The sequence below is a fragment of the Eretmochelys imbricata genome, chromosome 1 (assembly GCF_965152235.1).
Source record: "Eretmochelys imbricata isolate rEreImb1 chromosome 1, rEreImb1.hap1, whole genome shotgun sequence".
Classification (NCBI taxonomy): Eukaryota; Metazoa; Chordata; order Testudines; family Cheloniidae; genus Eretmochelys; species Eretmochelys imbricata.
In genome coordinates this window covers 51,823,304-51,838,623 of record NC_135572.1, presented here as the reverse complement: position 1 = coordinate 51,838,623, position 15,320 = coordinate 51,823,304, and the positions used below count along the sequence as shown (strand labels likewise).

Sequence of the window (15,320 nt, the reverse complement as noted above, 5' to 3'; positions counted from 1 at the left end):
GCAACATTCAGTTACTGGTTCTACAAACACAGTGATGCTTATTTTAATGCATTTGTAATGAATAGTCAAATACATAATTGTTTATGGTCTTCAAAAGCAATGTTTTAATCCTACTAGACAAATACACCACTCTCTAGTAGTTAGCATATTTACTGTACCCAGAGGAGACTAATTTTTTTGTACTATTAATAAGAAGTATTTCCTATGCATGTGATAGGCTGAAAATGTGTTTGTATAATTGAAAATAACTTAGAAAATTCAGCCTCATTCTATTTTATACAAGGAATTATTATTAGAGTCCCATGCAGGCCATGCATGTTCAGTATTCTACTTACAGTAATGTGACCTGTTTTCTTTAAACAATAAACACTGCAATCCAAATAATAATTAACATATAGAAGTGTTCTATTTCTACTGTCCAATGTTTGTCTTGTGCGGAGTTTGGCAAAATTGCTAGAATATATTTTTGGTATGGTTTTATAAAATAATCTAGCAATATTTGGGGTAAACATATTTGTGGATATAAGTCTTATCTGAACTGTATTTTGTGGCAAGAGACTATATTGTGAAAGTAGTAATGAGATTATCATAAGTAAATTTGGGCTGCATATACCAAAGTATCATCTTTGAGACCAGGGATGGTCTCTGTACATTTAGTTTAGGGCCCTTCAACCCCCAAAACTGTGAACAAATTGGAGAATATTCAGAAATGAGCAACTTAAATAATAAGGACACCAAAGTGACTGAAATGTAAGTGACAAACAAATTTAGACCCCATTCTTGGAGTCATATCCACAAAGACAGACTGCGATTTACACACAGAGCCCCACTGAAGTTAATGGGATTCTACAAGGATCTAAGAGTCCACCAACAAAGATTTGATTGCAGGCTTTGGCCATGCATCTCATGAGGCGTTAGAAATTAATGAAATATGTATAGATAGGTCAAATTGCAACAGGGTGGGGGAGCAGATTTGCTCTCTGGAGCAGAAGTAGGAGAGAGAGTAAAGTGTGGAGAACAGTTCTATTCACACCATTAAATTAACTATTTTCTTCCTTTTAATTTTTTTCTTGTTTCAATGAAAAAGAAAAGGTTTTCTTTTGAGAGCCAGGAAATGGGTGACAATTCAGCTTCTGTTTTAAAAGAAATCTAGAAACTAACTACTATCATCTTCTGCTCATTTTAAGCACTGGTACAATCTATGTAAACAACATTAGATTACCTTGGTCATTGCTGTTGCAGTGACACCCTGAAGAGTGTCCTGAGTTTTACTGCTGATTAGTGAAGATTTGTTCACCCTCTCTCTCTGTCTTTGTCGACATTCTAAACAGTTTCTCACAGCAACACAACAAACTAAAAAAAAAAGATGTAATTGAACATTATCATTAGGTGATTACAGTGTTACCATTTAACGAAGTGCCTATAGCTCTAAAGAATGATTATGTCCCAGTAGCAATTGTATAAATAAATAGGCATCACAAATCTCTTAAATTATATTCTGGTGATACTGAAAAAATATTATGGTGACTTTTCCAATTTCACTCTGTTTTTAGTTAATCAGGTTCCTTAATTTTATGACTAGCTGTCTTAAACAAGGCTTGTATATAAGGCTACAAGAAGTTTGAAAAAGGCAAAATATTCCCCTGTAACTGAAGTTCTTAGATTATGATCATATTTGTCCCTGTTGAGCCACTCTTTTTGGAAGCATACTCCTTAGTGTTGCCAAAGCCAACCTTAACATTTTTTGTGGCTAGAAGACAGAAAACAAAAGGTAGGAATCAATGGTTACTTTCTGTCACGTCAGAGATTAGCAACAGACTGCCACAAGGTTCCACATGAGGACTGAAAATAATAATTATCAGTGATCTGAGAAGGTGGGAGAAGTGTTGTGGCAAAACAGCCTTAGAGGTTTTTAAGACCCGGCTTGACAAAGCCTTGGCTGGGATGATTTAGTTGGGGTTTGTCCTGCTTTGAGCAGGGGATTGGACTAGATGACCTCCTAAAGTCTCTTCCAACCCTGATATTCTATAATTCTATGAAAATTTGCAGCTGACAAAAATTATTCAGCTCAGTCAAGAACTGAGAAGACTATGAGGAATTTAAGAGGGACTTAGCCAAACTAGATAAACAACATGCAATATGATGGCAGATGGAATTCAACATTGACAACTTAAAGCAATGCACAACAAACAGAATAATTTGAACTACACTTGCTGCTTCTAAGGTCCTACATTAATTGCAGCAATTTAGCAAAAAGCGTTGGGCATCACTGTGGACAGCTCAGTGACTTTCTGCTCAATGCACAGCAGCAGAAAAAAATCCTCCCCAAAACCAAAAAAAATATATAAATGTAGACTGCATAAGGAATAGCATGGAGAATAACACAGAAAATATTATAATGCTCTTATACAAATCAATGGTATAACCTCACCTAGAAGAGTGCGCTCAGTCTTGGTCACCATATCTCTAAAACTATATAAAGGGGTTCAGAGACAGGTAACAAGAATAATCAGCAGAATGAGAAGACTCTTTCTTGAACAAAGATGGAAAATATTTGCATTCTTACTATAAATTGATCCAATTCTCCATTTCAAAATGGGAAGTGGGAGCCAGAAGGTAGACACCCATTTTTTGTCTTCCCACTTCTCCATCAACTTCCCTTATCCCTCCACCAAAACTCTTCCCTGTAATATCCCCAAGAAGTGTCTCGTTTTCTCCACTTTGACAGCATGACTCAACTGTAGGATACTGGGGGGGGGGGGGAGGGAGACAGGAGACTGCTACCTGCAGCTCCAATACTTATTTTGGGAACTAGCTGTCACTGAGGTCAGGTGCACTTATTCTCACAGATCATACTGTTTGGAGTAACAGCTTAAAATAGACCATAGCCAATCTCAGTATCTTCCAATTCAAAATATAGTCTAAGGAATCTGAAGGAAATGGGAAAAAAGTGTGGGCAGGTTTGGTTCTGAACTAGCAGTGAGAATTCTGAATAAACCTTGTCAAGACTTCCCTTTTAGGGATCCCTACACTTGAGAAAATTATTAGAAGTTATAAAACACTGAAGGACAGTTGATGAATAGCTAATTAAAGACTGGGGAATCTGAAATGAACATCATTTTTAATGATGAACATGATTTAATTGGAGATTGGTCCTGCTTTGAGCAGGAGGTTGGACTAGATGACCTCCTGAGGTCCCTTCCAACCCTGATATTCTATGATTCTATGATCAACCATGGCTCCAAAATCAGAAGGATATTGAATGAAACAAAATGGAGCTCCTTATGGTATTTTTATAGATTTCAAAGCTGGAAATATTCAGCCAGCTTGCTGTGGATTTGTAACCACCTTTGAAACAAAGGTGTGCTGTTATACGAGGCTTTCCTGAATCCAGAGTCTGTTTTAAAAATAAAACCATAGGACATCGGTGCACCAGAATACTATCTTTAACGCAGGCTTCTTTGTTCCATTGTGGTTCTGCAGCTCACTCCACACCACTGAGTCTGGATCCTTCAAGGTCGCTTTCATTAAAAACATTATTTTCACAACTATAATATCTAACAGCTTGTGAATAAAATTTGATATAGTGTTGTTATATAGACAGCATGAAAATAACAAAATAGAATTTGCCTTCATATTGTATGTTGTTCATGCAGTTTGATTAGGCCCCTCTTAAATTCCTCATGAGTCTACTCAGTTCTTGACTGAGCTGAATAATTTTTTGTCAGCAACAAATGATGCTGCAATTCATTTGAAAAGACAATATTTCCAAGACCTGCTGCCAACAGCAACAGGAAAGATAACGAGGACACACGGGGTCACAGTTCTTCATACCCTTTCAAAGAATGTTTTCATTTACAAAACTGTGTACACATAGTCCAAACTATCACTGTTTGCTAGATGCTTTACAGGCACATGGGTGAGGTGTATTCTCCCAAAAGAGGATCTGCAGAGGCAATTCTTGGAGAACCAAAGACCACAATTAAAAATCTTACAACAGAAGAGCAGAACAGCAGATCAGTGTTTGAAGGAAACAGTATTTCTTCCTTTCACTAGTTTTCTTGTGTTAATATTTTACTATCCTACAACCTGATTTACAATTTGAATTTCATCAATGACAACTTTAAATCTGGACATGTGATTGATTCTCATCTATTTTTGTGTTTCAATAGAACCATCATAACTATTGTAACAAGTCAATAAAAACTCTGTGGTATTTTAGTCTATCACATCATAGTCAAAACCAGGTTAATTCCTACTTTTATTCATTGTAGCCTTAGCTCATTGATCTGTAAGTAATTATTTAATGCACACTGTCTGTGTTGTTCTATACAGACTTACCCAGCCTTAGGCACTGTCGCATTAAGCCTCCAGAAGACATGTTTTTTTCAGCTTCAATCTCACTGAAGTTTAGAGAACTGGCAAATACCAGTACATCAACCATAGCCATTAGACGGCTCAGGAAAGTCACTGCTGTCTCTGCTGACATTCCTTGGGTCACTTCAATATTTTCCAATTCAGTCTTTAAGAGAAAATAATTATATTAGACTTAACAGTTTCAAACAACAAATATAGCACACCCACATCTCAATTTTAATGGTTAACAATAAATAAGTAAATGAGAAAAATTACAAAAAAAACTATTTCCTATATTTAGGGTTGGCAGAATTCAGGTTTGTTTTATAATTTCAATGGTTAATATTGTTTTATATTTTAAGACATTTTTCATTTTTCCCCTATTTTTATTTTTACAGTTGCTGCAAATTAAAGGGGCAAAGGGTTGACTTAGGATAGCACTGACTGCAAGGGGCTCCCTGTGTAGATGGGGGGTTCAAGGCATCAGGGCCCAAGGTACGGGGAGGCTGTGGTCCTGGCTTGGTGGAACAGAGACTCCTGGCCAGGGTTGCAAGGAGGATGATCCCCTGGCTATGGGATGCTGCTGCTGAACAACTTCTGTGCCCAGGGATGGCTGTCACATTCCTGGCTGGTGGGTGAGTGACTGAGTAGGACCGTGACAGCGGAGTTGCAAAGGGCTCCCTGAACAGCCGTGGGGCTGGTAACACCTGATCCTGGCAGACGCAAGGTACAGGGAAGTTCGTGGTCCTGATGGAGCAGAGCAGAGCAGACACACTCGGCCAGGGCTGCGAGAAGCTGTGATTATCCCCAGCCATGGGTGAGGCCACCCTGCTGCTGAATGGCTCCTGCCTGAAGCAGGGTGGCCTCCTCCTTGCAATCTTGGCTGGCGGTGTCTACTCTGGCCCACCAGGGCTTCAGCCTTCTCTGCACCTTGCACCTGAAGAGATCCAGTGTCACTGGCTCAGTGGCAGCATAGAGACCTCTCTGCAGCCCCGCTGTCATGGCCCCACTCCTGTGACAACAGTTGATGACCGATCCATACAGGCACAAGGGGAGAGAGAGGCTGCACTCCCGCTGACTTTTACCAATCACTCTATTTTTCACTCGTTTCAGTATGTCAGTTGAAATGAACATTTATCAAAATCTGTTGATTGAAATTGAATCCTGCCAAGCCTATCTATATTTTTCATCAATGTAAATTACTTATGAGTGAACTTAAAACAATGGAGTGGGAAAATGAATTAACACTTGCATGCTGTAATAGGTATTATGAAGTCTAATATCTGTGAGAAAATTATTACTATTTACATAGAACCAAATTGTGGCCCAGCTACCACAGCCGTACAAGGCATAAGGGAGTGCATGACACCCCTTTACGTCTCTGAGCAAACTAACTGCATGACAGCACAGGAAGGAAAATGGGCTCTGCAGAGCTGCTATGTCTCCACCTGCCCCTACTCTCACAGACAGGTGGGAGAAGTGGAATGGGGTGGGAACTGGGCAGAGTCTTGGCTCCAACTACACAATAAATGACACACTGAGGAATGTACACTGTATTGGGCATCAACCTAGCACAGTTTACTCCCTCCCTGGATCAGCAGGGGAGGGAGTTTAGTCCCTCCCTGCTGCTCTAGTGAGGGAGGAAATCATGTCAAGTTTACACCTGTTGCAGCATTCATTCCATATGGAATCACAGTCTTCATCTTGGGCTGTTCCCTTAGTCTAGGCTCAAGGCAAAGTCACTCCTGAGTCTGCAATTGTTTTATAAATGTAAAAAAGGGTTATGATTTAGGGTAACATTTTCAAAAGTGCCTAAGTTGACTGGAGCCTGAGCCTCATTTTCAAAAGTGAGTTAAGCTCTTAGGGATAGATCTTTAAATTAATTTAGATGTCTAAATATGCAGGTAGGTGTCTAGTGGGATTTACAGAAGTGCCTAGGAAGCCAACTCCCATTAAAATCTCTGAGAATTAGGTGCCTAGGTGCTTTTGAAAATCCCATAAGGTGCCTATCGGCATCTTCAGGCACCTAAATACCTTGGCTTTAGGAGCCTAAGTCTCACTGATAATCAATGGGACTTAAGTTCCTAGGTCTTTTGTGAAAATGGGGCTCAGGTGCTTGTGAAAATTTTTAGCCTTTTGGTTCCAGTTTCAGGGATTCTGTAAGACAAATAAGGAGCTTAAAATACATTATTTTGTCCTGTTATACACATTTCTTTCCGTAACAACAATAGAGAAAATTCTTTTAAAACCCTTTATTTTCCTATTGCTGAGAATTTAATATCCTCAATGAACAGTAACTTGTTGAAACAGTTGTTTAGGTTTAACAACATACCAACAGTGCAAATAATGCCAAACAATATTAAGAAAACAATTGTTCTGACACGTGAAAGGTATAACGTGTCTTTCTGTCATCAGAATGATAAGATAACATTGCATTTTATTTTTCTAAAGAACAAGACATGTCAGTTACATGAGTATTCTGGGAAGGGTTGTCACTATTTAAAATCTGTCCAGCAAGACAAAACAAATGATATTATGACAATCAGACCTTTGAAACACCATTTCCCCCTTTGAAGGGCTGCCACTACTATTCCTCTAGGCAGTTATTCCCTGCTATTTTCTGTTATTTTTCTACTGTGACCCCCTTTTCATAGTAGAAAAAATTTATTAATTCACATAGAAAAGTAGCAAATTGTTTATATATAAAACACTTACACAAATGAAATTTAAACTGAAGAAGCCATATCTGAATATCAAGAAGCCATGCCAGGGTATACATTAGTAGGCTGCTGGTGCAATTCTCAGGGGGTTATAGAAACGTGGCCTTTGGACTCACCTCAATATACACCAGAAATATGCACCAATGGCCTATTAATGGACTCCCTGTTGTGGATTATTGCTATAATACAATTAACTATGTTGAACCATATACATTTTCTTAAGGGCGTAGATCTTCTTTTACCTCCCAATGTGATATGTCCAGGTTTATTTTCACATGACATAGTAAATCCATGTAAAAGCATGTATAGTTTTTACATGTATAGTTTTTACCACAGAATACTTTTTACATGATTTTTGCTAGCATTACATAGAAGAAAAAATTAAGATTTTCTTTAGGAAATCTTCCTAAATGCTGCCAATTCATTATGAAGACAATATATAGCCTTCTATTAGATCTAATTACTATAATGAAATCCACCTCTTAAAGGTAACACACTAACATGTATTCTGACTACATTTAAGAGACATTTTCTTGTTTAGCAAACTGTTTTCAGCAGCTAGAATGTTTTAGAATGGTATGGTAAAATTCATGCTTACTATGTAAATTTTAAAAGGAATAACTAAATTCCCAGATGGTTATACATCCAGAGCTTGAACTAAATCAGATTTTCACAGCAGACTGACACTTCTGCAATTTATATTAGATCATAGACTTGTCTAACTTTGACTTGGTAGTTTACAATAAGCAGCATATAATCACTAGCCAATGCATTAGATTACACTAAAATAAATATTTCAGGAAAAGTCCATAAATGCATCTAATTTACCCCTGACCATATCCTAAAATATGGCATGAAAATTGTTTTTAAAAAAAGCCAAAATATCAAATTATCAAAAATAATAAAATTTGAAAAACTTAAAAACTGAAACTTACAGCAGTAATACTAACCTTAGAACCCTGGACATGCAATAGACAAAACAGACAACAGATTACAACAATAAAAGAAAAAGAAAATTATTAAAGTTAACTGAAAATACAATGTAAAATTGAAACAAAGTAATATCTTGGAATCATATCTTTATCTGATTAATTTATAATAGACATAAACATTGCATCTTAGAAAGTGAACATTTGAAAACAAAGACTTAAAAAATAACTAAACTGCACATAGTGTGGACTTTAAATCTATTCTTTTAATCTTATTATACAGCTCCTTTCCACATTGATCCATCCAAACCGAAATACATATTTTAAATATATACATTGAGAAAATGTGTTAGTAATGTATGCCCACAGTAGAATTTTACTTGTTATATAAATCACGGAAGTACATGACATAATTGTGTCATTCTCCAGTTAACTGAAACTGAAAAAAGTAAATTCAGCCTTAGTATTTATGATTTGAGAGATAAATCATATGAATAAAATTAATTGACAAAACATACATATAAATCAGAAGAAAAAATGCTTGATTCTTCAGCGGTAATGCTCTTTGGATTGGAGCACCACAACATACCTTGTTACACATACACCAGAGTTGTGCACAATTTTCACACTTAATCCCAAACTGTACTAAACATTTGAATGAATTTGAGCCACCAGTGGAAGTCCAAGTTTTGGATCACCTCAGGGAGTTTGGGGCTAGTCCCAGAACACCAATCTTAGCAGTTCTGCAGGGTTTCTTGTTTTATTTTCAGTCAGAACCCCTTGCTCTCAGTAAGAGCCCTCTCCCCACAACAGGCCTGTCATTTAAGTTGTCAGGAGCCATATTTTTAAACATTATTTTGGGGGCCTTTACAATTTTAAATCCCCAACCTGTTAAACCTTAAAGGGTGGGTGCTGAGCAAGTGGGGTATCTAAAAATTGAGGGACTCAAAATCACAAGTCATTTTTGATAATTTAGGCCCTAACTACCTTGGAAAAATAGAAGACTACTGCACCTCCAGCACTGAAGACAATTTATGGTAGTCAATATTAAAATGTAATATATTACTAACAGTTACCACAATGTGCTATCTGTTTTTGCCTTGTACATAGAACAAAATCTTGGTGTCTCAGATGCTGTGATGTTGTACACAATAGATTTGCAGCACAAGAAAGATTCTCCAGATATGAAAGTAAAAAAAACCTATTTTTCAAGAATATTTTAATACTGTCATAATTCAGATAGCACATTTTTGAAACCAAAAGCATTCCAGCTATGTTACACTAATAGTCCATCACAGTAGCGACTCCAGCAAAATGAGAAGGAAGTTTTCTTTTCTTTTTTGGCAGGAAACGGTGTCTAACCATCCTTCCACATGTGGAAGTTTGGTCCGGACTCTAAGCTTAAACCCATCTTTGGGACCCACCCACATTTTTTCTTTAGCGTTTGAAACAGGTGAAACCCTGGTCCCATCACATCCATGGCATAACTCCCACTGATTTCAATGGGACGAGGATTTGACGTTAGGTTCACTGAAGCCCTGTTTGAGCCCCAAAGTTTCCATTTTCTCCTTTAACCCACATCTTTAAGTCCCTGGTTATGGCTGCCATTTTATATGAACTAATGACTAGCTGGAACTGTCAGTCTGTCCACCCCATGCTTTAACTGGCGACATATGTTGCTTTTAACAAAATGCATTTTTCACAATCCTGAATGCTCTTTGTCTTGTTTTGCATTTTCACATTTTGTCTTATATGGTTGCAAAAATTTTGGGGCACACGGAGTGTCTTATTTGTATTTATAAAATGTCACGTAAATTTAAGACACCAAAAATAGTGTAAGTGCTAAAAAGATGTATATTAATATCTCCCCATGCGAGGTCTTTGAAGGACTACCTCAGTCCCTGCTACCCCAATGAACAGTAAACTAGGACTGGGAAATGAACTCTTTCTGGCATATCATCATAAAACAACATTATTAGATCAAAATATATGCTTATCATTTTTATTTATTTTAGTATTTTCATGTATTATTTCATACATCCCATTGGAAATTAAAAGGCACCTATCCTTGGCTCTATGCAATTTTTATACTAAATCACATGCAATCCCCCCAACAAACAAAAAGCCCACCAGCAACTACGTTAAAAGCAAATTGTTAAAGTTGCAATGTCAAGCACTCAAATTAACACCTGAATATTTTGCCTGTGTGACTTTATTTCAGCCCTCTTGTGTGCATGCATTATGATACAGTCTTTAATTATATGATCACCTACTATGTTTTCCACAAGTGCCCTGCCTCAATTCACTGCACAGAACAGATGGTGCTCACTTAATAAGCAGAAATTCAATATTTTGTTGTATCTTCATTTGCTCAAGGTGTGTCCCTAGACCTTATTTACTCCACACTATCTAAAAATTGCTCGGAAGACGCATTAATAATTTCCTCATGGTTTCCTCTATGGTGCTCCTCACTAGAGTGCTTCACAAACATTAATGAATTTATTTTCACAACAACTCTGTGAGATGCGGGTTATGATCATCCACATTTTACAGATAGGGGGCTGAGGCACAGAGATGTTAAGGTCCGCAAGTATCTGCTAACTTTGGGTGCCCAATTTGAGACATCTAGAACCTGATTTTTCCAAATTCTTAGCATTATATAGCATTTCATATGTTTAAAGCACAGCTCCAGGTCAGTTGCAGTTGAGAGTGCTCAGCTCTTCTGCAAATCAGACCTCAGGTTCTCAAGTCAAGCAGTCAGAAAATGAGGTATACACAACAAATGACCACCTGTTAAAAGCTAGGTTAAGCAACTTGCCTAGCATCAGAAGAATCAAATCCTCCACAGCAGGATTCAACTACCTTAACAAAGAGACTGTCCTTTCCGTTCCTGTAATCCCCTTGCTTCATTCCCTGCATTTCTGCAACAAATGGAGCAGGGGTCCTACAAACAACAGTTTCCTTCACTAGACAACCCTGACTCATTCCCAGAGCAGGTCTATCCTCTGAACTGAATGAGGCAGGGATCCTGTGGGAAAAAAAACCAGTATGTGATCACATAATTGGAGACTATCATAATGCATACGCACAAGAGGACTGAATTAAAGTAACATAGGTAACCTTAATTCTGGAATTTCCTAACTTTTGGATGCTTGACTTTGCAACCTTAATAATGACCTTTTAATGTAGGAAGGGTTTGTGTGTGTACAATTTCCTAGGTTTAAAAAAAAAGCAAACTAAAAAAAACCCCAAAATTCCAGCATGTGTCATCATATTGACAACCATATAGAAAAGGTACGGACAAGGGCAATGAAAATAGTTGGGGATTTGTCCTGCTTTAAGCAGGGGGTTGGACTAGATGACCTCCTGAGATCCCTTCCAACTCTGATTCTATGATATTCTATGATTCTATCATTCTATGGATTCTATGATAATTAAGGAAATGGAACCACTTCCATATGAAGGGAGATTAGAAAGACTGGGTCTAATTCAGTTTGGACAAGAGGTAATGTGTAAAGAGGCGATGTGATAAAGGCCTATAAAATCATGAACGGTGTGAAGAAAGTAAGCGTTATTTACTCCTTCACATAACACAAAAACCAGGGGTCACCCCATGAAATTAATATGCAGCAGGTTTAAAACAAACAAGTCCTTCTTCACACAACGTACAGTCAAGCTCTGGAACTTGTTGCCAAGGAATGTTGTGAAGCCCAAAACTGCAACTGGATTAAAAAAAGAAATAGATAAATTCATGGAGGATAGGTCCTTCAGTGGCTGTTAGCCAAGATGGTCAGATGCTGGGACTGGATGACAGGTGACGGTTCACTGGATTACTGCCCTGTTCAGCTCATTTCCCTTGAAGCATCTGGCATTTGCCACAGTTTGGAAGACAGGTTACTGGGCTAGATGGACCATTGGTCTGACCCAAAATGACCATTCTTATGTTCTTATGATTCATCAGCAGGATAGGGACCATTCAATCCATGGCATAGACCTCTGCCACTTCAACCAGTGGAATAACTGATATCAGTAGTCAGCTGCCATCTGTTATGTGGAGCAGCACTAGAGGAGGATGAACACGTTGCCAGTTTTCACAGAGACTGATAGCAAAGGAATGGTGGAGACTCAGGAATTGTGGGTCCCATTCCAAGCCCTGGAGAGGAGTGCATTCTAGTGAGCACAGACTCTTCTGTCCATTTCCTGTGTGACCCCTTCTGTCCCTCCTCTTCAATCTATCCCTGTCCTGTCCTAACCCTTCAGCACCCCTCATCCCAGTCCCATTCTCCACATTTCAGGCTTCTCATCCCAGTCCCCGTCTCCTTGCCCAGCCAATCATATCCTCCCTCCACCATCCCAATTTCCTTCTGCCCAGTCTCCTTGCCCAGGTATTTCCAGTTCCCTCCTCTTGATTCCTCATCCCATCTTTCTCCCTCACCCTGACCTCCAGTTGTGCAGCCCCCATCTTCCCTGTCCTAATCTCCATCCCTGGGCTCCTTGTCCAACCTCATTGTCCCTTCTCCACCATCTCCTTTCCAGTTTCTTTGCCCAGAGAATACCAATTCTGCCCTCGCACCCCTGTTCCTTGTCAGACTGGTTTCCCTTCCTTTTAACATCTTCCCCCTGTCCCACTGGTTTTCAGTCCCAGTCTCTCCGCCCTCCCCCAATCCCGTCAAATTTCAGTGTACCCCAACACCTACTGGTTCCTCTTGTTTCCCTCCCAGCTCGCAATCCCCCTGCCCAACCAATCCCAGTTTCCTGCCTGCTCCCAATCCCAGTAGCCTTCCAGCCCGTCTCAGTCTCCATCCCAGCTCTCAGTCCCAATGTCTGAACTTTTAAAAGAAAAAGTCACTAGAGTTTTACCAAGAAAAGGTTGCAAGAATTTCTGAAGATGGGCAAAGCAATGTATCCCTACTTTTGTTTTCAGAATTGACTGAACCAAAAATTCAACTTGAGACAGACATCCAGCATGGAACATTTCACCACAAGTCGTTAAAGTTTGGCAAAGTTATAAGCCGCTGAGAACAGGGTCTTATAATGGGAAATGTCAGATGGTGTTTCCCCCTCCCTCCTGCCACGTGGCGTTGAGGGAAAACTGTAGCAAGCCAGTCAGAGACTTCAGCAAGTAGTGGTATAAGCAGCCAAAGCAGGAACCTTTGGTCCTTTGCATACTCAGAGAACTTTCTACAGTTTTGACTGGACTTTTTCTGCCCTGAGTTGATTGGCTGCTGCTCCAATCTTTCCTCTTCACCCCCCTCACAATCTTTTCACATCAGCTTCACTCCCATTTGACCCTCTTACCAGGGCCTCTCTCCATCATCTCTCTTAACTCTTCCCCTCCTAAATAACCTCACCCTCTCTCCAAAAAAAGGGACATTTACTGCCATCACATAATTCACTATGGTTGTGTGTTATACCCCTTTCTCCACCCCGGGTCAGTCCTATCTATTAGATTGTAAGTTCTCTGGGGGCAGGGACCACCTACTATTCTATGTTTATACAGTACCTAGCACTCTTGATTGCCCCTTAGGGACCACCATAATAAACATGATTAATAATAAAAATATAAAAATACCATAGTCAAACTACGTTGTAAAGCTATTTCTAAATTTACTTCAAGGTACTGCTGCCATGAAGAAACCACTCCTATCTTACTTTCATGAATAGTAAATACTACCTGCATTTATTGAAAATGTAAATTTATTTAATATCCAGGCAATGGGAAACCGCAATGTGAGCTCCATCTTAAAGATTAGTTTCTGTTTTTATTAATTTTAACAAATGAACCTAATTTAGGATTTTACTTTTGGGAGAATCATTTTCTTTTCAAAGTTTTTCCTTATGCTCTAATTTCACTTTTCTCAAGGATGTACTAATTTGGACCATGATTATAAACTCAATGTGAGTTATGCAATAGGAGCAGGACTGAGCCCTGGCTTACTTATTTTACCCTTAGATGGTCCAGGTTGGAAGTACATGGTGATTCTCTTTTTCTCCATCTTTTAGACTTTTCTCTTTAAAATTTCTACTTTCCCTTCTTCTGTATCCACTGCAATGAGGGATGGTACAGGGCTTTGTTGGAGTGTTTTAAAATTAAAAAAAACTGTTGATATCAGCTGCTCTATGCATCTCTTGGCATACAATACTCTGCTTCCAGCTGATCCCTACAGTTTCACAGCAGATTGAATCATTGCAGACCCATCTCTTTCAGAACTGGAGAGCAGAAAATTGAGTCCAAAGCTGACACCTGATGTAACGACACAGAGACCCCGTGCTGTGGCTTTAAAGAGCTAATTTTGACTAGACTGTCCCTAGTTATGCAAATAAAAATATAGCAATATCACAATGAAAATTTAGGTGAGTACAACATAACCATTCTTATGACTGAGCTTTCTATTTCATGATGAATGCTACAGTGGGTGATATCAGAACAAAGAGAACCTCCAAATCCACTTCACTGATTGTGAGACTTTTCTTATAGTAATGTAGCAGAAAGGATCCTGGGGAGCTTTTGAATCTCAAAGGCAGTTAGCTCCTGTTCTGACCTCCTCAAAACCAGCTTGTAAGAAAAACAGTTAAAGACAAGGCAATATTAGCATAGCCAGAAGGTGATTTTCTAGGAGGAATTAACAAATGATTATTGCAACAAAGAGTCCTGAACTATCCTTGGTCAAATCTGAGCCTGTTCTCAGGTGTGATGTCGTATTTTCCTATCTACTGGCTGCATGCATACTAAAGTAAAAAGCTTCCAACTTTGGTGCCTGAAATAGTTTATCATATTATGGTTCCACTGAAATCAATAGCATTTACAGATACCCAATACTTCTTTAAAAAAATCAGGCTATTTACATGTTTAATATGGAGTTAGACGCCTAACTTCAGGCAGTAAAGTTTGACTTTTTTGCCATATAGAAATTAGGTACCTTAGATCATTCCAGAGCCCTTTCAGCAATGCAAAGAGCCAACCAGGACTATACTAAGACACCTCAAGGAAATTTTTTTGTTAATATGCTACATACCATATTGTGTATTAGAGAACAGCTGTGGTTACTTTGTTATAAATTTATTAGGCCTATTTATTAGGCCAATTAACCGTAAAGTAGAGGCGGTTGGGAATTTTCCAACAAAAGGAGGTTTGTCAGAAAACACCCATCTGTTGACCCCAAAATATTTCTAAGAACATAAAAACGGCCTACTGGGTCAGACCACCAGTCCATTTAGCCACGTATCTTGTCTTCTGACAGTGGCCAATGCCAGGTACTTCAGAAGGAATGAACAGAACAGGTAATCAAGTGATCCATCCCTTGTCACCCATTCC

General features: G+C 38.7%; 1 protein-coding gene across 5 annotated transcripts in view; it reads right to left on the bottom strand.

The window, feature by feature from the left end:
- Positions 1–15,320, bottom strand: part of NBEA (neurobeachin) — an 843,583-nt gene that overhangs the window by 484,536 nt on the left and 343,727 nt on the right. For 3 of the 5 annotated variants that reach the window (XM_077806437.1, XM_077806454.1, XM_077806462.1), the window contains exons 25-27: positions 8,027–8,035; positions 4,342–4,522; positions 1,223–1,353 (exon numbers count right to left, since the gene is read on the bottom strand). In XM_077806437.1, the coding sequence (XP_077662563.1) occupies positions 1,223–1,353; positions 4,342–4,522; positions 8,027–8,035 (321 nt within the window). Of the gene's footprint in view, positions 1–1,222; positions 1,354–4,341; positions 4,523–8,011; positions 8,036–15,320 lie in introns of all 5 variants that reach the window. The other 2 variants (XM_077806446.1, XM_077806429.1) reach the window with 2 other exon arrangements.